The 22,700-nt window shown below is 44.2% G+C and overlaps 1 protein-coding gene across 1 annotated transcript in view; it reads left to right on the top strand.

Annotated features, from left to right (window-relative positions):
- The window catches only part of SEZ6L (seizure related 6 homolog like), a 559,496-nt gene that overhangs the window by 395,736 nt on the left and 141,060 nt on the right, over positions 1-22,700 (top strand). Inside the window, exons 4-5 of the mRNA XM_040351286.1 lie at positions 10,220-10,412; positions 21,757-21,942. Coding sequence (XP_040207220.1) covers positions 10,220-10,412; positions 21,757-21,942 — 379 coding nt within the window. The remainder of the gene's footprint in view (positions 1-10,219; positions 10,413-21,756; positions 21,943-22,700) is intronic.

Below are 22,700 nucleotides of genomic sequence, written 5' to 3'. Positions count from 1 at the left end.
GTTTTTTAAAAACATTTTTGAGGATAATTATTATAGCAAAAAGTATTGTAATTTTTTTTCAAAATTGTCACTCTTTATTTAGTCATAGCGCAAAAAAGAAAAACCGCAGAGGTGATCAAATACCATCAAAAGAAAGCTCTATTTGTGGAAAAAAAATTACACAAATTTCATTTGGGTACAGCATTGAATGACCACGCAATTGTCAGTTAAAGCGACGCAGTGCCAAATTGTAAAAAGTGCTCTGGTCAGGAAGGGGGTAAAATCTACCGGGGCTGAAATGGTTAAACCAGTACACATAAAAACAACACAAATGTGTCATACATTTCAGAACTGTCAACAAAATCATCAAAATGCTTTCATTATTGAATACAGGACATTTTAAAAGAATCATTCCACCAGAAAAATGTCAATATCACTATATATAATTTCCCCCAAGAACCTCATTATAAGCCACTCTATGAGGACACTGGTTGAAACAAAATCAACACCATGATAGAAGTAGCTCTGTCACAAGTAAAATGTATAGATGCTTCAAATTGCAACTGCAGTCAAGTTCTTATTAGGAACATATTGATACATAAAGCCCAAAGAATGATATGTCAGCTGAGTAGTTCCATTTCCGTTTCATAAGAAAAAAGTCAATATTTTATTCAACTGTGCAAAAGAAAAATATACTTTATTCTGAGAATTTTTGTAAACACTTATGCTGCATGTATGTGACATCATAAAAAAACAAAGCAATGAAATTGTATTTCATTTCTCGCAATATAACAACCCTTTGTTTTTGATGACAGCTTTCAGTGAATTGTATCGAGCTCAACTGTGAATCAAAATGTTACATAAATTGATTTTTGTCAGAAGAGAAAATTGTACCATTCCGTGTACTCAAATCCTTCTTAGGACAGATATAAAGGCTTCATGTTTAAGTTATGGAAAGTGAATAAAACTGTGTTTTTCCGCAGACAATTGACAAATGCATACACAACAGAAAAGAAAGGAAGCAATCAGCTGTAAAATAACTCAGCAACATTTATGACAAAGTTTCCTTTCTGTGTGGGGATATTGTCTATCACTATATTTTTACTCTTTCCTTGTTTATTTGAAGTCTTTGAACTCCATATAGGCTAATAAATTGTACTTTTTAAAACATAACATAGAAGTCCTCCCTCTAGTTGAAATTCTGCCTGCTTGGGGTTGTTTACAGTGCATAATGTAAAGTGAATAAAGGGATCTATATGTTTTCATTTTTTTTTGACTAATGTACTTTAGAAAATTATCAAGTAAAGGTAAATATTCTTTGTTTTTACGTATTGATTGTAATTATATACAGTGGGTTACGGAAAGTATTTAGACCCCCTTAAATTTTTCACTCTTTGTTATATTGCAGCCATTTGCTAAAATCATTTAAGTACATTTTTTCCTCATTAATATACACACAGCACCCCATATTGACAAAAAACACAGAATTGTTGACATTTTTGCAGATTTATTAAAAAAGAAAAACTGAAATATCACATGGTCCTAAGTATTCAGACCCTTTGCTCAGTATTTAGTAGAAGCACCATTTTGATCTAATACAGCCATGAGTCTTTTTGGGAAAGATGCAACACGTTTTTCACACCTGGATTTGGGGATCCTCTGCCATTCCCCCTTGCAGATCCTCTCCAGTTCTGTCAGGTTGGATGGTAAATGTTGGTGGACAGCCATTTTTAGGTCTCTCCAGAGATGCTCAATTGGGTTTAAGTCAGGGCTCTGGCTGGGCCATTCAAGAACAGTCACGGAGTTGTTGTGAAGCCACTCCTTCGTTATTTTAGTTGTGTACTTAGGGTCATTGTCTTGTTGGAAGGTAAACCTTCGGCCCAGTCTGAAGTCCTGAGCACCCTGGAGAAGGTTTTTGCCCCGGATATCCCTGTACTTCATCCTTCCCTCAATTGCAATCCTGTCCCTGCAGCTGAAAAACACCCCCACAGCATGATGCTGCCACCACCATGATTCACTGTTGGGACTGTATTGGACAGGTGATGAGCAGTGCCTGGTTTTCTCCACACATACTGCTTAGAATTAAGGCCAAAAAGTTTTATCTTGGTCTTATCAGACCAAAGAATCTTATTTCTCACCATCTTGGAGTCCTTCGGGTGTTTTTTAGCAAACTCCATGCAGGCTTTCATGTGTCTTGCACTGAGGAGAGGCTTCCGTCGGGCCACTTTGCCATAAAGCCCCGACTGGTGGAGGGCTGCAGTGATGGTTGACTCTCTACAACTTTCTCCCGACTGCATCTCTGGAGCTCAACCACAGTGATCTTTTGGGTTCTTCTTTACCTCTCTCACCAAGGCGCTTCTCCCCCGATAGGTCAGTTTGGCCAGACGGCCAGCTCTAGTAAGGGTTCTGGTCATCCCAAACATCTTCCATTTAAGGATTATGGAGGCCACTGTGCTCTTAGGAACCATAAGTGCAGCAGATTTTTTTGTAACCTTGGCCAAATCTGTGCATTGGCACAATTCTGTCTCTGAGCTCTTCGGGCAGTTCCTTTGACCTCATGATTCTCATTTGCTCTGACATGCACTGTGAGCTGTATGGTCTTATATAGACAGGTGTGTGGCTTTCCTAATCAAGTCCAATCAGTATAATCAAACACAGCTGGACTCAAATGAAGGTGTAGAACCATCTCAAGGATGATCAGAAGAAATGAACAGCACCTGCAGCTGCAGTATATATATATTTGTTATTGTGAGGTATTTATCACTGCACTGTACTATATGAGGCATTTTATATTTATTTATTTTCCTGCATGTTTAGTTTTACCAGACAAATAGCTCCGCAATATTCTTTTTTTTTAAATAAAACCATTAGTGATTTTTTTTTAGTTCATCAGTTTTTTTAACTGATGTCTATACACTAGTAGATTTTTAGAAATCTTTTTAAGAAAGTTTGTTTGATTTTCTAATAATTAGCGGGAGCAGGGTCAAATCAATGTTTGTTTTTGACAGTAATGAGACAGTGATGAGAAAATGTAACCACTTAAGCCACGAACCATATTGCTGCTCCCAGTTCTCGCTCTGTAACAAGCGATCGCGGGTGCCCGGCGGTGACCGCAACCTTTGTGCACGCACGCGGGAGTGAGGAGCACGCCCCTATTGGCTGCTGGGAGAGATGACGTAGATCTACATGCTCTCTCCCAGCAGAGGCGACCTGCCGCGGTAAAACTGCGGCGACTGGTCGGCAAGCAGTTAAAGAAGACGCCAAATGAAAACGTTTTCTCAAGCCAATGAATTTCTAACAGTGTGGGGTTGATTTGCTAAAACTGGAGAGTGCAAAATCTGGTGCAGCTCTGCATAGAAACCAATCAGCTTCCAGGTTTTATTGTCAAAGATTAATTGAACGAGCTGTTAGAAGATGATTGGCTACTATGCACAGCTGCACCAGAATTTGCACTCTCCAGTTTTGGTAAATAAATCTTTGTATGTGCTTTTTGTTCGAGAAAGTAAATTTGCTCTATAATGGAATATAAAAACAAACAATTCTTTGAACTACTTTTGAAAGACATTCATCAAGCCATTTAACGTTCGTATGGATTTTCCTACAAATTTTCATTTGAAAATCTAAAAGGGTATATCCTGACTGAGTTGTCTATTTTCTCTTTTCATTTGTTCACATACTCCAGCCTCCAGGATTTGTTGATATGAGGTTGAATCAACTCTTTCTGATATCCTTTCCTTCCCTTGAAATATTTCATGTCACTAGCTGCCACTCAAACACAAACTGTAATAGATCCTTTGTGCTTAAATGGTGACAAGGGGTTGTGTTCTTCAAATACCTTTGACAACATTTTTATTTCATGAGACCACAGCACTGCACAGCACTAAAATGCCTTTGGCTTTCCTAAGTATTGAGTTGTGCTCTTTGAAAGTAGACTTTTGTAAGTGCATTACATGTAAGTGTAAAAGGAAAAAAATCTGTGCTAAACCCTATAAAACTAAATAAATAAATGAACAAGTGAACAAATGTGTTACAAATTAATGATGATCAAGATGATATGAAAAAACAAACATAAGTGAAGTGGTGCAGCAACTAAAAAACCTTAAATATTTAGTCCATAAAAGTGTAAAACAAAAATAGTGCGCTACCACATAAATGAGGTGAAAATGTGTTAATGAGTGAAAAACCTTAAATGAGAGAATATCTAGAAAAATAGATACAATGTCCTAAACAAGCAATTATGGCTTCAAAAAATTATTGGAGTAGCTTCACAATTCCCGGTATCCACAATTACAACAGAATGACAACTTGTCTGCAGGTAAAATTTTCTGTTCAGCAAAGAAAATAAGGCATTTACTGCCGCTTACCAAATCTGTTGGATCTCATATAATAGAGATCAAATAGGCATGTCAGAACACCATCAGCCACATAGGGATCAGCATCTGAAGTTTCCAATGAAGGTGCAGATATCCCGTCCAAGCTATGCAAAACTCTTTTTTCAATGGATTTTATACATCAAATGGATTTTATACATCAAATGGATATCCAAACTTGCTCACCATACCGGTATTGTTAATAGGGGCAGAAAGAGAAAGGCTTCATGGTGCAGTTCGTTTAAAAGATGTATTACTCCAAATCAGAACATAACATCAAGCTAAAAACAAAGTTCCACACAAAAAAATCAAAAAAGTACAACCACAGCACATAGCCTGACTTTCTCAAGTATGATAGCGTCTTACATTAAAGCCTACTTCTCATGAATCTTCCATGCAGATAATATTTATGCAAGCAATGATGCACAGCAGACCCTAAATCCCAACATTTGAAATAACTGTCTATCTTTTGGAATCCGATATCATTCCTTCTTTCCTCCCTGATTGTCCCTTTTTTAGGTAGAATGTACTGACTTCTATATTAAAAAAGATTATTTAACTACCATATGTGTTATCATACAATAACATTTTTAACCATCCTCTAAACCGGGATAAAGGTATAACGTAGGAGTAAATCAAAGTACTTTTGGTTTAACCAATTATTTTTGACATATCAATTCATCATGGTATGGGTATGGGGCTTGACAAGATGTCTTTTGCTTACATACGGGTATAATGTGTTTAAAGTGTATTTACATTTTTGCAGCAAAATTAGGATAATTTTTGTTTGTTTCATGTTCCTGCTATCATAAAATAAGACAGCTCCCTCACTTCCTGTCTTGTAAAACATTATCAGCAGGAATGAAAGTGAAGAGAGATCTCTCTATGAGAGCCATGGATAGCAGTAAACCCTGAAAAGACTTCTAAGGCCAGCCATACATGGAGCAAATTGCTTTCCTGCAACCACTGGTTTGCCGGAAAGAAATTTGCTTGTTTTTGCTGTTTCCTCCTGCCGGCCATTGTTTTATCCCAGTGAGAGGGGTGGGGGAAGCCATCACCACCAGGAGAAGAGAGTAATTACTGCTATTGACTATAGCAGCCGCTAGAGATAATCACAGATAAAACCAGAGTTGAATCTCCTGAGCCAGCCAAGATTTAATCCTTTCCCACGCCTCCCAAACTAAAGAAAAACTATAGCAAGAAATGCCAGCAACTCCATTGCTTCTTCTTAAATATTTATTGAGCACTAACATCAGTGCAACATCTAAAGTGCTAACATGTTTCGGCCAGAGCCTTCCTCATAGCCTATGAGGAAGGATCCGGCCGAAACATGTTAGTTGACGGAATTTCTTGCTATTTTAATGTTTATGGGACACAACAAGCCTGAGCACCGTTATTCAGCTCATCATTCTACAATCATGCAGTAGAGTGTGGGTGAGTTTTTGTCTAAAAAAAAACAAAAATATGATGGTTTAACGTGCACTTTATTTACATTCTGGAAACAACAAAAGAAGTGGAAAGATTTAATTTTGTATGAGAATATCTTAATTTCCATATCATTATTTGAAAACGTATTGCTTTAACTTTTTCAATATACTGTATGCCAACCCAGGACAGATCCCTGCTTCTGTTATTTACCCCTGTAGTTACTAGTGTGTCTTGGTCTTCACTATATTACCAATTACACAAGGTCTGTGCTAGTCACTGGGAGCCTAATATGATACAGGCCCTTAGCAGACTGCTTTACAGGATGTACAGCAACCCGTCTTATGTCTCAAGAGAATTTGCCATCAGGAAATTACCTTGGTATACATTTGTTATGTTCACTAATTGGAGAAACTTTCCAACAATTCCAATAGTTTGGGGATTTTTAGTACCATGCAGTAGTACAAATATAGTGGGACTAGCCAGCTCTCCGCAGCTTTCTGATATGAAGCTGAAAACATGACTACATAACAGAAAATGCTGATTTCTGCTACTGCCTGCTCAGCAATAGAAATTTAAAAAGTAAAGCTAGTTTTTGTCGTATTTGTAAATACAGTACTATAAAATAGCAATTGTTCTTCACATGTAATCTAAGTGCTTTAAATAACAAGTGCCTACCTCCAATCACATTCCAGCTGACAATCTAGCTGTGCAGCTTTGAGCCTTTTTTTGACTACTGGACAACACATTTCTTATTTAATAGAGTTTTCAGAATAAAGCCTAATATATCATTTTCACATCCCCAGTTGTAACTTTCCCATAATTACTCTGTAGCAAACATATATTTTTTACAGAGGAAACATGAAATTACCAGTGTAGCAGAATTACCATTCTCGGAAATCTGCTGTAGTAAACCTGAAGAAATTGTACAGCATATGATTTCCAACCAAGGTTATATTCTCATTAATAGAAACTTGTCACAAACCTCAGCAATTCAAACTGAGCATGAGGTGGAGCAGGGCATAGGCAGTAAAAAAACAAGTGGCAAAACCACCAGATCTGGCAATATAAGCAGATAAATTCATACTGTGTGAACATGTGAACTTCTGTCAAAGTTGTACTTGGTTCCATCCCCTACCTGTTGGTTTCAAGGCTTCTTTTTGGTTTGTGAGACCTCCCATTGCATTAAAGGAGCCACATCGAGTCTCATGGGTGAAAGGAGATGGAGCCAAATCCAAATTTTTCTAAGAAAATTTGGTTATGCAATTTAACCACTTCCATACCGGGCATATTCTGGCACTTCTCTCCTATAAAAATCATCAGTATTTTGCTAGAAAATTACTCAGAACCCCCAAAGATTATATATATTTTTTAGCAGACACCATAGGGAATAAAATGGCGGTCATTGCAACAATTTTTCGAACGCATTTTTTTTTTTAAAATAAACAGTTTTGTGAATTAAAAAATAACAAAACAGTAAAGTTAGCCCAAGTTTTTTTTTAATGTGATAGATGTTTTGCCAAGTAAATAGATACCCAATGCTTATGTCACGCTTGTCATGCTTTAAAATTGCGCACACTCATGGAATGGTGCCAAACTTTTGTACTTGAACATCTCCAATATTAAAGTAAGCAAAAAAAGTAAATTTATTAGGGCTGTGGAAATTAACTATTAATTTATCGATTAATCTTAAATTTTTTTGATTGATCAAAATTTTTCCTACTTCCAGCTCCCCAGCTCCCCAGCTTCCTGGCCTGTACATCCATGCATGTACAGAAATAAAGTCCACAAAACCAAATAAACTTTGGGAGTTATTATTTCAATTAGCACATTACGGTAGCAAAAAAGCTTTGACGTATTCATTAGACATGTGCACACTGAAATATTTGGTTTCGGAATTTCGTTTTCGTCCGAAATTGTTTTTTATTTAGTTACTCCCGAAGTTAGTTTTTATTTGTTTTGTTTCATTAAAAAATACATTCGTCTGAAAATCCGAATTAATTAAGGTCGAATCTGTCATTGAAGGCTTATGGTTTCTGTCGAATGTTCTTATGGTGCAGCTAAACTGTATGACGCTACAATCGTACATTTCCGGTCGAATGCTCTGCCTACAAGCTATAGAAGAATTTTAATGTTGTATAACACTAGTAATAATTATATTTATACATTATTATTACTACTCAACCAACATTCGAATTCTTCTATAGTCTATGGGCCAAGCATATGTATGGAAATGTATGATTGTGGCGTCGTACAGTTTAGCTGCTTGTCGAATCTTCTTAAAACTTTCAACAGACACCATAAGCCTTCAATGACAGATTTGACGTTTGTATGTTTTTCGCTGCTTCATCAAATCTTTGTCGTTCATGTCGAATGGTCTACCCCAACACTGTCTCTATAATGTTGAATCTTTTCTCTCTATGTTTAATCTTTCCTCTGTATGTCGAATCTTTCCTCTCTATTGTAAGATTGAGGTGATCAGACTCCAGCGGTAGGTGCGTTTTCCAGTGAGTACGCCAGTCCAGAACTGAGTTTTTAAGGGCCTGGTAGCCCACTTTTATTTAAAAGCACAGAAGTTCACAAACACAACAGTATTTCTGAATCTTGCCTAACCAACAGTTTAGCCTCCTGGCTTCCATACTTGCCATCCCGCTGTTTCAGGCCTTTAGCCTAGGCCTAAGTTCTGTTCCTCAGAACAAACAGTTTCCTAGGAATAAGCTCAAACCTAGCTTTCTCCTGATAAGCGTCTTGCTGCTCAATCATCAAACGACATCTGCCTCCTGCAGACCTGCATGCTCTAGCTGCACCCATGCAGCACCTCTGACTCCTCACAGAGGGATTGGGAATCCACCTGATTCCCAGGAACAGACTTCCTGTCTGTTGGGTGGGGCCCTGAGCCATGTCAGGTCAGAACTAAAAAGCCCAAGATACAGCTGTGCAATTAATGTGTCTTTCTCTCCAAAATCTGGCATAAACCAGTAATCTTTCAAATAGCACAGAGTCCCACCAATACACTATGTAGAATTATCTTGGACTAAAAGAAATAAGGTTAGGCACATTCGACCACAGGTTCGATAGACACAGATTGCTATTTTCAGCTTCATGTCGAATCTCCTATCTGTATCGAACTGTTGTAGCAACTAAAACAAAATTAAAGCTTTTTTTATGTCGGATCTTTCAGGTTTTGGATTTTGCACATTCGTTTTCGTTTGTTAAAGCAATAACGAAAATACCCGAAATTCAGACAAAAATGCATTCAGACGAAAACGAATGCACATGTCTAGTATTCATGCTAGAGCGCTTAGTTATATGATTCCATATAACTAAAAAGAATTGTAGCCTGGAACATTACTCACACTATTATATCACCAGGAATGATATTTGACATAAAGTTTATACCTTGAGGACATAATGACCGTCATAATTGGGGAAATATGTGGCAGATGAGGTTTAAAGTGTATAAATGTAAAGTCATGCAATTGGGGGCTAAGAATATGCATGCATCATACATACTAGGGGGAGTACAACTGAGGGGATCTGTAGTGGAGAAGGATCTGGGGGTTTTAGTTGATCATAAGCTCAATAATGGCATGCAATGCCAAGCTGTGGTTTCCAAAGCAAGCAAAGTCCTTTCTTGTATTAAGAGAGGTATGGACTCCAGCGAGAGAGATATCATTTTGCCCCTGTACAAATCATTAGTAAGACCTCATCTGGAATATGCAGTTCAGTTTTGGGCACCAGTTTTCAAAAAGGATATTGGAGAACTGGAGAAAGTGCAGAGAAGGGCAACCAAACTGATAAGAGGCATGGAGGAGCTTAACTATGAGGAAAGACTAGAAGAACTAAATGTATTCACTCTTGAGAAGAGGAGAATAAGGGGGGATATGATCAACATGTACAAATATATAAGGGGTCCATATAGTGAACTTGGTGTTGAGTTATTCACTTTACAGTCAACACTGAGGACAAGGGGGCACTCTTTACGTCTAGAGAAAAAGAGATTTCATCTCCAAATACGGAAAGGTTTCTTCACAGTAAGAGCTGTGAAAATGTGGAACAGACTCCCTCCAGACGTGGTTCTGGCCAGCTCAGTAGATTGCTTTAACAAAGGCCTGGATACTTTCCTAAATGTACAGAATATAACTGAGTACAAACATTTGTAGGTAAAGTTGATCCAGGGTAAATCCGATTGCCTCTCGGGGGATTAGGAAGGAATTTTTTCCCCTCCTGTAGTAAATTGGATCATGCTCTGCTGGGGTTTTTGCCTTCCTCTGGATCAACTGTGGGTCTGGAGTTGGGTGTATGGCATTGTACTGTGTTTTTTATTTTGTTTGTGTATTTTTTTGTAGTTGAACTGGATGGACTTGTGTCTTTTTTCAACCTGACTAACTATGTAACTATGTTGCTATGATTGTTTGTTCTTATAACTTCTGTTTATTTTATAGGTTAAAAGTGTAAATCTCTCTGAGGGAGAGCATCTATCCATTCGAGGCATTAGCGACGATGGTCTTGTAGTCTTAGCAAATGAAACACTTCTGGTTGAAGGTCAGGTCATCCGAAGCCCCACTAATAGTCTATCAGTTTACTTCAAAACATTGCAGGATGATTCAATTGGAACCTTTCATCTACATTACCAAGGTAAGTGTTAAAGCAACAACGGGTTTATTTTTATAAACAAACAAGAGCAATTTGACCAGAAACAGCCACATACTCTGAGGCCCCATACACACGATAGAATCTATCCGCAGATAAATCCCATCGAATGGGTTTCAGCGGATAGATTCTATGGTGTGTACACTCCGGCGGAAATTTATCCGCGGATATTTCTGAATTCCAGCAGATAAATATTTGTCGACATGCACAGAATATCTATCTGCTGGAATCGGATCCCACGGATGGATCCGCTCGTCTGTACAGACTCACCGGATCCATCCGTCCAAAGGGATTCCCCGCACGCGTCGTAATGATTTGACGCATGCGTGGAATTCCTTATATGACAGCGTCGCGCCCGTCGCCGCGTCATAATCGCGGCGACGGCGCGACACGTCATCGCCAGAGGATTTCGGCGCGGATTTCAATGCGATGGTGTGTACACGCCATCGCATAGAAATCTGCTGAAATCCTCGAGAGGATTTATCCGCGGATACGGTCCGCTGGACCGTATCCGCGGATAAATCCTCTCGTGTGTATGGGGCCTGAGGGCTTATAAATTCCTTGGCATCGGTGGTAAAAATCTATTTTTTTATTAAAAGTTGCAGAGCCTAATCTATGATATCAATAAGGTGGCAAAAATGCTGACTTGGATGCTTAAATTTATAAGCAAAACTTAAAAAAAAATGCAAATGAACGAATGTTATATTTCTTTATATAAAGACACAAAAAAATCAAACAAGATGTTGCTTTAAAGACTTTAAAAAGCATTTTGTTTGTCAAAGCCTGACCATCTGTGTACATTTATCTCCCATGTGTTGGCTTTGTTTGATTAGATAAAGGCTGTATTTTTATCCTCTGGAGGTTTTTTTTTAATTGCCTTCTTGCCTGTAAGTGTGCTGTACATTCTTGTTAGCAAATACTACAAAGGTTCTTTAAACGCCAAGACAACAAGACAAGAAAGCTGGAGCATGGTTGTCACAGGGACAGAAAGTTCTAGCTCTTTCCCACTGTATTAAAAATGAGCCTTTGTTTGCATTTGTAATCTCATTTGAGAGATTTATTTATCATTTCCTGTGCCAACATGATGGGAAATCTCCCCAACAGGAACAAACATTAAAAAAAAAAAAAAACTGAGAAATGTTTTAACCCCTTTCCCACAATGCAACATAAATAGTTTTGGCTGACATTGGTGTTTAAAAAGTATATTTCCACTTTTGTAATCAACTTTGAGAAAATCCTTTTATGTGTTTGGTATGTGTACTCATTCACACAGCATATCAAAAATATATATATATTTCCTACCATATAGATGTTCTCACAAGATGGACTCATGACTGACGTCAAGGATTTTTGAACAAAGTCAGAGTGAGGCTTAATAACATTCAATTCAAGAAGCCTAGCTTCTAAACCTTTAACCCTTTGTTAGGAAAGACAGCATTCAAATCTAGATTATAACTGATAATTCAGTTAAGCCTGTGAAGTACAGACAGAGTTAATTATAGAAAACAAAGCTGCCCAAAGCCGTAAAGACTTTTGAGCAGATAGACCTTTAGATGAGTCACCTTTGGGTAATTTTAAGCCCTAAAATCTGTTACTTATTTATGAGTATGGTGGAAGCTCTTTTATCGCTGAATAAATAGTACAGTGGCATGACCTCCAAAGATGGGCAAGTGTCATTCTAGTTACATTCCAAAGCACAAACAATACTAAAAGAAGTACCCCAAAACACAGTAAAACATATGTAAAAGTAAATGGAATAGATATTTGCCTATGTCTTTTTTTGGTATCTGGATGCACCCATTGGCCCGGATTCAGATACAATGGTGTATCTATCGGCAGGCGTAACGTATCCCAGATACGTTACGCCGCCGTAACTTAGGGTGCAAGTTCCGTATTCATAAAGAACTTGCGCCCTAAGTTACAGCGGGGTAGCGTATTCAAATGTGGATGATGTGGGCGTGTTTTATTGAAATTAATAGTGACCCCACGGCGCATGAAAGAATCGTGAAAGAATCCCAGTGCGCATGCTTGAAATTACGCCGCAAATCGTCAATGCTTTAGACGTGAACGTAACTTACGTACAACCCTATTCGCGAACGACTTACGCAAACGACGTAATCGACGGAAAATTCTACGCTGGCCCGACGTCCATACTTAACATAGGATACCCCTCATATAGCAGAGGTAACTTTACGCCGGAAAAAGCCTAACGTAAACTACGTAAAAAAATGCGCCGGGCGGACGTACGTTTCTGAATCGGCGTATCTACCTAATTTGCATATTCCTCGCGTAAATCTACGGAAGCGCCACCTAGCGGCCAGCGTAAATATGCAGCCTAAGATATGACGGTGTAAGACACTTAAGCCGGTCGGATCTTAGGGAAATCTATGCATAACTGATTCTATGAATCAGTCGCATAGATACGACCCCGCAACTCAGAGTTACGACGGCGTATCCGGAGATATGCCGTCGTAACTGCTATCTGAATCCGGGCCTTTGAGTTTTACCACTATAGCATGAAATGAAAATATCTAAATGATACTACATGGTCTTCTTAACAAATTAGCAAGTACACACCATAAATAATCATTATTCACATACTGCTTTGATTTAAAATGTAGCCTCATTTATAGAGTACAGATTGTAAGTATACAAAGTGTATACTAACCAGTAGTGTTTTTTTTTTTTTTTTTATTAATTTTTTTTTACATTTAAGTTTATTAAAAGAAATAAAGTTTACAATGTTTAGAAGTAGGGGGCGTGGCCGAGCCGAGCTAGGAGATGGCTGCCTGAGGACCGAGCTCCTGCCACCTCAGAGCTTTAGCGACCATTAGCGGCAATTTGTAACCACAAATCTCGACCCAAAACATGGGTACAGCATCGAGGCAATCCTCTGCCTCCCGTTCCCGCTCCCCTCGGGAACCGAACGGCACAGCAGACCACAACATACCCGAGATGTTCCGGGCCGGCCGAGGAAACATGGCGGCGTCTCGTCAGGGACAGCGGGAAGGCCGCTCACACAACACCGCCTCCTCATCACAGCAGCGAGAGATTATCCTGACCGAGACGCAAACCGCCGCCCCCCCGAGGGCTCTCGGGGGACCGGAGACGGCACAGGCGCCCGGAGTAGCCTCCGCTCCCATCACCATAGCGGACCTGAAAGCCGTGGCAACGGACATAAAAGAGGCGCTGGCGGCGGCCATAGCGGATCTGCGCCTGGACTTCAAAGCGCTGGAAGAGAGGGTGATTGTAACTGAAAACACCCTGGAAGACCACGGTTTTGCCCTCCAGCGCTCTACGCGCAAAATAGATGACCACACTCTTCAACTCCGTGAGGTAAACCGCCATCTTGAGGACCTCGAGAATCGAGGACGCCGCCACAACATCCGCGTGAGGGGGCTATCGGAGGCGGTTGAAGGCGACCAAATCGAACGGGAGGTGACCGGCATCTTCAACTCGATCCTCCGGAGACCCCCGGACACCAAAATCGCCATGGAAAGGATCCATAGAGCGCTGCGCCCCAGAGGCCGGGACACCGACCCCCCCAGAGACATTGTGTGCTGTCTCCCCGACTACTGCCTGAAAGAAGACATACTGAAGCAAGCCCGAGGACAACGCATCCAGCACGAAGGCACCCCGATCCAACTGTTCCAAGACCTCTCGGGGATTACTTTGAAACACCGGAGGGACCTTAAGCCCATCCTGGATGCCCTCAGAGCGGAGAACATCCGCTATAAGTGGAAGTTCCCCTTCTGCTTAGCGGCCACACACCAAGGCCGCACCGCGCTCCTGAAGGTCCCGGAAGACCTCCCGCACTTCTTCGAGACTCTGAAGATACCGCCGGTGGCAGTCCCGGACTGGTACGCAATGTACCGCCGCTCGGTGGGTCGCTGGCCCGGGCCTCAAGCGGAAAAAATGGAGACTCAGCCCTCAAACCCACGTAGGAGGCGCTCCCCATCGGCTTCCCGCGCTCCAACTCACGCGGGGGGGCTAAGACAAGACCGCGACCCGCTGGATTCCCCTGGAGCGAGGAGGGCCCGCAGAGACTATTGATAGAGGCATGACCCAAACACCACGGTGCCCACCTTGTTAAGGGCGATTTTACTGCCCTGTTGCCATGTTGGCTAGTTGGCTGAGTGGCTTAGGCATGCGAGCTAAAGTTCTGCTTCTCCTTTTGACTTTACTACTCATCCTACAAACCGGGTGACTGCCCACACAGCCTCCGGGAGACAAGCCCGCCGCACCTCTAGCTCCAGACCTATACCCGCTGCCTCCCCCCGCAACAGACCAAAGCTGATTAGACGCCTAAATACAGGGGTCGAGGCCTGGAGATCACCCTGGGCCCTTGAACTACACAGTCCATGATGCACCGCAACACTCAACTCCTCCGGAAACGGTGCCCTACATCCCCTCTTCCAGCGCAGCGAGAGATGACCACTTCCGGCGAGTCAACAAGAAGGCCGAAGCCCCGACCACGATACCGAAGACGCGACCCCCGGAAACTGGGCCGCGGGAACAACTGAAACCGGCGCTATACCGCGGGCACGGCCAAGCCCCCACGAACACACAAGCGCTACCTGCGGGGCCCATCCAAACCCATCTCACCCAGCACCAAGACGGAATCGCGGCAACGGAACTCACGGGGATTCCCCATCCCCCCCCGCCTGAGGGCCTGATCCACGCTCTGGACTAGTCGCCCGTAGGCAGACCGAGAGCTAGGACACGCGTTTGCACTACCGGTCTCTTCCGACCCGTAGGAGCGCCTCCCAGACACCGCCACGGAACGCGACGACAAGGAAGGCCGCGTCACTGAGAGAACCGCAGCAGGGACGGCTGGAACGGGCTAAAAAACGGACACTGAGACTTAAACAGGCCTCCATCGGGTCCCAGGAAAGAGACAATTCTGCAGGTAGACGGGACCCGGAGGCTGAGGTAAATTATTGAAAGGTAGCAATTGAATGTAGGGATGGGCAAAATGATATATGCTACTAGGTTGAGCAGTGATGCCGATGGCGGGTACCGGAGGTGGCCCCCCCCCCCCCCGGCCCTCCCTCGCCCCCCGCGAATGCGGCTGGCGGGGGATGGGCTCGGCCGGGCCCCCCCTGGTGCTGGGGGTGGCGCGCCAGAGGGGGGGGGGACATGTATACAGCCGAGGATACAGAGGTGGGTTAACCCTTGGAGAGGCACGAGTACGGGGGAACATACAGGGAAGGCCCCCCCCCCCTCTGTCTCACCGATAGGATTTGCCAATGAGAGCGCTAAACACACGGAGGCCCCGTAGCACATATGCCCCCTATTCACCATCCCCTGTGCGACATCAGGGCTCACTGCTCTGAGGTGGCGGATCACACTCGGACATACCTGACACTCGAACGGTCCCTATACCATCGGACATCTCCCGGTGAGGAATCGACCAACCCCCCAGCGGTATCGGGTGGTGGGGCTCAGGCCTACCCCTAGGCGTGGGCGCCCTATCCGGCCGCAACAGACCGATTTCATAACACGGTAGGAAGGTGGGGAGACCTAGTCCTCCCCACCAAATCGGTACCACACTACTCCCCCGCAAGGGGTATACCTGACCTACCCCCCCCCCTCTACAGTCACCCAGAAGGGCTGCGACAGCGACCGCAACCCACCCCATTCCCCACCGCAACCTCTGACCACTGGCACCAAGAGCGAGCCTGAGAGACCCACCCACTACCTAGATCTGACCCCGTCACAATACGGACACCCCCTCCAGTCCCCGTAAAGACCTGAGGAGAGATAGGACAAACACTATGGCTGACTTGACCAACACAGAGGCTTGCCCAACATTAAGGGTGTTCTCTGTGAACGCACAAGGTCTGAATCTACCGGAAAAACGAGCCCAACTCCTTATGGCTATGCACCGAGCCAAAGCGGAAGTGGTGTTAATACAAGAGACGCACTTCAAGTCCGGTGCCATACCCAAAATGCACAACTACCACTACCCAACGGCGTTCCATGCCACGAACGCGCACGCCAAGACTAAGGGGGTCTCAATACTGCTTGCCAGACAATGCCCCTTCACAATCACAGAAACAGTCGCAGACCCAGAGGGTAGATACCTACTGCTGAAAGGCTCCTACATGCAGCATATAATCACGCTGGCCAATCTATATGCACCAAACACAAGCCAAGTGACCTTCTTTAACTCTGTAGCAGACATACTGACCCCATTTAAAGCCGGCATCTTGATACTAGGAGGAGACTTCAATGTGCCCCTCAACCCCACGCTTGACACGTCCACAGGCACAGCGTCCACCCCGTTTAGGGCTCTAAGACGGATCAAAATGACCCTCCAAGACCTCCTCCTACACGACACATGGCGCGCCCTCCATCCTACAGGGAAAGATTACACATTCTACTCCTCACCCCACGACAGGTACTCCCGACTCGACTATATACTGATAAGTCAGGAAGATCTACCCAAGGTGACCTCCGCGACGATAGAACCTATGTTCCTCTCCGACCACCACCCGATCTCGGCGACAATCTCCCTACCCCCCTGCCGACCTCGCACTAAGATATGGCGGCTCGACCCATCCTTGCTCACAGACCCGATCCTAGCCAAAGACATAGAGACGGCCATTGAAACGTACTTTAGGGAGAACAGACCGGAGGACACGAACCCCCTCCTCAATTGGGAGGCCCACAAGTGCGTGGTCAGGGGCCTTCTGATAGCGGCAGCTGCCAGGCGCAATAAAGACAGACGGCGACACTACGACGAGATACTTAATAAGATTAAGACATTAGAGGCCACACATAAACGATCGCAAGCTTTGACGACACTGCAGGAGCTGAGCCAAGCTCGAGCCGAGCTCCTGGAGATCATAGACAAACGGATTAGACGTAACTACACCTTAGCCAAAAAGTCATTCTACGAACACGGCAACAAAGCGGGCAAGATGCTGGCCAGAGCCTTACAAGAAAAAAAAGCTAGGGCCAATGTACACTACCTGACAGACGAAAAGGGACACAAAATTGAATCCACTCCAGATATCGCCAAACGCTTTGTCCAATACTACGCGGAGTTGTACAATCTACCTGACCAGACCTCTGCACACACCCAAGATACGAGACAGAGACTAATAGACGACTTTATTAGCCAGTACGGCCCCAACAAATTATCAGAAGAGGCCAGAACGGACCTGGACAGACCCCTAGATAGCACAGAGGTGGGTCTGGCCCTGAAACAACTCAAACCGGGCAAAAGCCCGGGACCGGATGGGCTGACGACCGGTTACTATAAGACATACGCTAAAGTGCTGACGCCCTTTTTTGTGACGGCTTTCGCCTCTGATGCCAGACCCCCCCCTCGAGATCTGCTCACGGCACACATAGTGGTCATCCCCAAACCCGACAGAGACCCGGCAGTAGTTACCAACTACAGACCAATATCGCTCCTGAACGTGGACCTGAAGTGGTTCGCTAAGACAATCGCGAACAGACTTCTCCCATACCTACCAGGCCTCGTGAACATTGACCAAGCCGGCTTCGTCCCCGGCCGAGAAGCCCGGGACAATACCGCCACTGCCATAAACATACACCACTGGCTCACCTCCACCAAGACCCCGGGATTTTTTCTTTCACTCGACGCGGAGAAGGCGTTTGATAGGGTGGCTTGGGACTTCATGCGGGCGACTCTCGAAGCTACCAAGATCCCGCCGCTTCTGCTGAATTACATAGCCCTGCTTTATTCGGGCCCCACGGCCAAAGTCAGCGTGAACGGCCACCTATCGGACGCCTTCTCCATTGCGAACGGGACTAGACAAGGCTGCCCCCTTTCTCCCCTGATTTTTGTGCTCACTCTCGAGCCCTTCTTGAGACGGGTCAGAGCTAACCCGGCGATAAAGGGCGTCGAGATTGGGAACCAAACCTACAAAATGGCCGCGTTCACGGATGACATCCTCCTTTTCCTTAGGGACCCCACCACGACCATACCCAACCTTCTGGCTGACCTCCAGGAGTTTAAGATCCTATCCAACTTCCAGGTCAACCTAGCCAAATCGTCCGCTCTCAACATTTCTCTGCCCAAATCGGTGTGCGACCAATGCCAACTGAATTTCCCCTTCAAATGGAACAGCAAAGCCATCAAATATCTGGGAATCCAGCTTCCCACCTCTCTAGCAGACCTGTACCCTCTTAACTACCTCCCACTGCTTCAGGAGGTGGTCACCGACCTGAAGCTGTGGGCTCCGAAACCACTATCGTGGTTCGGCAGGATAGCAGTGGTCAAAATGAACATTCTCCCGAGATTACTGTACACCATGCAAGCGATTCCCATCAGGATACCCCCCGCCTTCTTCTCCTCCTACAGGAAGGCATGCACCACGTTTGTGTGGAATGGTGCCCGCCCCCGTTTGAGATATGCGAGACTTACGGCACCTAAACTGCAAGGAGGCGTAGGGCTCCCAGATCTACACAGGTATAACTTGGCCTGTGGCCTCACCAGGATAGTGGACTGGGCAGCAAATGGGAAGAGGAAGAGCTGGGTGGGGATTGAACAATCCTTCTCCCCCCTCCCAATGGCCCACCTGCCCTGGATCTCAAAGGCTAACACCCCTCCCGCATGTAATGTCCACCCTCTCATACTCCCTTCCCTACGGGCCTTCCGGGAGGCTTGCTCTAAACATAAGCTGTCGGACCATTGCTGCCCATTGACCCCCATACGCCAGAACCCCGACTTTCCACCGGGTATGGACCCTAACTTTCTCTCTGACGACTGGCCACACGAGACTGTACTAGCAGGCCAATTCTTTGTTGCGGGCAGATTAAGGCTTCAGACGGAGCTGGCGACCATGACAAACAAAGACGCCTTCCCTTTCTGGACTTACCTCCAAATTAGACACTTTCTAGACAGGACAGCCCCAAGCGCCCAGTGGTCGCGGCCACGCTCCCCCTTTGAGAGTCTCTGCTCCAACGAAAGACCGCAGGGGCACCTGATATCCATCATATATGGCCTATTGTTCCACACACACTCTTCCAAAATTCACTGGGCAAACCAGCAATGGGAAAGAGACCTGGCACTCGACCTGACGGAGGAGGAATGGGAAGCCATATATAGACGGGCCCACAAGGGGTCGGTTAATGTCCAGACACAGGAAAACGCATACAAGCTCCTCTCCAGGTGGTACAAAACCCCGCTCAAACTCCACAGGATCAACCCCACACTATCGAAGGTTTGCTGGAGGTGCCACCGGGAGACGGGCTCATTCCTCCACGTTTGGTGGACGTGCCCCTCCATCCTATCCTACTGGACGGAAGTCCACAAACTCATCGCTAAGGTGACAACAGACACTTTGGAATTCACACCCGCACAGTTCCTACTACACCAAGCTCAAAATCTCCCCAGAGGATACAACCGATCCTTGGCCATGCACATGGTAAACGCAGCACGATTGTGCATCCCGAATAAATGGCTCTCCCCACACCCCCCTTCCATTGCAGACTGGTTTCACCGTCTCCAGAGGACGATGGAGATGGAGGATCTTATACACCAGGCGAACGACAACCCAGCTAGGTTCAACGAGACGTGGGCCTGCTGGAAACACTTCACATCGACGGATGAATTTAGGCAGTTGTGTCCGTGACAACCCTACCCTTTCAAAATCGACGCCTACCCCCCCTCCCCACAGGGCTATGGCGGAAAGCCCTCTCAAAGCAACCCCCCCCCCCGACCGGAGAAGCAACAATCCCCGGGAGGGAACTACCAAACTTGTAGGTCAGAGGGTCTCGAGGTCACCAGCAACACGCGCACCCCCCCCCCTTATAACTGATCCCATTGACACCAGACACACGGTGGAGGCCGCCAATGATGTGCTTCGATGAGACCGGTCTGACCCGGGGATCAGACGTTCTACGAGACACAGCAAATTAAAAAAAAAAAAAAAAAACACATAATACTACAAAACCAGTACAGGAGTAGTATCAATATGGTTGGCTGTATGTGAATATCTGATTATGCACTCGAACCGAGCGCCACATGTTTGCCTTGCTGTCAAGGCATCTTTTAATAGCCTATGTTATGTATAGCGGCTGCGCCCGCAAATGTTGGCTCTGAGAGCACCTGTTTATTGTGAAAACCTCAATAAAAAACTTATTGGAAAAAAAAAAAAAAAAAAGAAGTAATTTTATAGCCTGATTGTAGAATGTCAGACAGGAGCATACCTTTCTATTTTATTATTATCAGCAGTTACAAATTACACTTTTTTGAGAGCACCAGATACTACTGGTGAATCAACAGAGTAGAGTCTATTTGCCTGATTGATATGTGTAGGTCCTATACTAATAATGAAGAAAGACAATCTTGTATTATAGCATTGTTTTAACCAATAAGGCAGGTCATAGATGGTACAAATTTTCATGATCCTGTCATTATAACAGAAAGGGGAATCCCTCCTGAGGCGAGCAGGGGAAGCCGTTCCCATCAGTTTTTATGCACGTATAGTGTGAATGAGCCCTTAAAAAAGAAGTATCCCGCATCTGTCTCCCGGCACCTCTACACTGAGAACCGAGCCATCGAACACCGATGATCGCTCGATTAAGACAGCTTCCCGAGCAGAGAGCTGCTGACTGTCACTCAGTGGCTCTCTGCTCTGCCTCCTCCTCGCTCACTGGAGCGCTGAGCTGTGGAGGGGCGGGGAGTGGCCGACTCCTGTGACGGGTCACAGGAGTGCAAAACTAATTGCACGCCTGTGATCCATAGGAGAAGTACAGCCAAATGAGCTTTGGCTATACTTCTTCTTTAAAGTTGAACTCCACAGATACCTAACAGTTCCACTATGCAGTGGCGCTGTGCCTGCACTACATAGGTTAACTGCTTATTTGAGTCTAGCCGCATAAAAAAAATATTTCATTACCCAATCTTCCACTCCACCATGCTGCTAGACTGCTCCCCGCAGCATGGTTAAGAGAATTTTTAAGAGAATTTCCCAAAGTTGGAATTTCATGTTACACCATAAAATAACTATTATCAACAGTTTAAACAAAATGCCTTAAACATCACTGCTTGCAGAAATTTAGGTGATAAATGGATAGAGCAGCTTTTGATATTCAGAAGAATAGATTTTGGCAGAATACCATATGGTTCTCTAAATATGCGAAAAGAACTGTGTCATTTTTTTTGTAAGGCTTTGTAAAAGTTGCATTATTTGTAATTTTTTGGAAAGCTGTAGAAAAACATACACAAATTGTCCCAGGTGTTATCACCATTTTCTGTTGATGATTTAAAAAATAAGTACGACCTTAAATATTTGAATGAATTACTGTCTGTCGCCTTGCTTATATGTAACTGTATTTGTGTTTCAAGTTTTCATGCTGAGCTGCAGCTTTCCTAGAAGGCCAGATAATGGAGATGTGACAGTCATGGACCTGCATGCTGGGGGAATGGCACACTTTCATTGTTACATGGGATATGAGCTGGAAGGCTCAAGGAACCTTACGTGTATCAATTCTTCAAAACCACGTTGGAGTGACAAGGAGCCCATCTGCCTAGGTAGGTAATGACATACAGGTATTTTGGGAAATCAACAACAAAGGAATTGCATGGTGGCAGATAACCCCACAGCATAAACAGGAACACATGGGAAGTCCATAAGCCAGTTTGCAAAAGTTTTCTTATCTAGATTTTGTGTTTTTAGTAGTACAGTCCAACATAATTTTTCCCAATCATGCAACTGTAGCGCTACTCCCATAGGAGTCACAAGAATATTGCCCAGGTCTTCCACAGATGTTTGCCCCACAGCCAGGCACACAAGCTCAGTCACACATTTCTTCAATAACCAGTCAAGGGGTGTTGTTTTTGTGTTTTTTAGTTTTGGAGACTTTGGATAGGTTTGAGGGAATTGAATGGGAAACTCCAAAAACAAGAACTATGTACAACTCAAGTACTATGTATTCTTTCTGTAAAAAAAAAGCTATGGAAAAGTTTCTTGCTTGCAACAAACAGTGGACTTAGCCTTGAAGTAGGAGTAGTGTAACGCACATGCCTTTCTTTAGAGCCACCAGAGCAGAGTCCCTTAATAGAGGATTGGGTGGACTATGCTCTTCACTACACCAGCCAGTGTCCCCTTTAACAGACCCATATCTGACTCTCTCAAACACCTGAGGGCTGGCAGCAGCCCAAAAGTGTCTAAGATCTTTCAGAACCATCTGTAACAAGGCACAAGGACAGCTGGTTGCCTTCTTACATCTTCCAAGTAATGCCTACAGTATCTCCAGTGATACCAAACCAGATCTTCAGCAGATAGCCCC

Source organism: Rana temporaria, chromosome 1 (genome assembly GCF_905171775.1).
Source record: "Rana temporaria chromosome 1, aRanTem1.1, whole genome shotgun sequence".
In the NCBI taxonomy this organism is placed as follows: Eukaryota; Metazoa; Chordata; class Amphibia; order Anura; family Ranidae; genus Rana; species Rana temporaria.
This window is presented reverse-complemented; position numbering and strand designations above follow the sequence as displayed.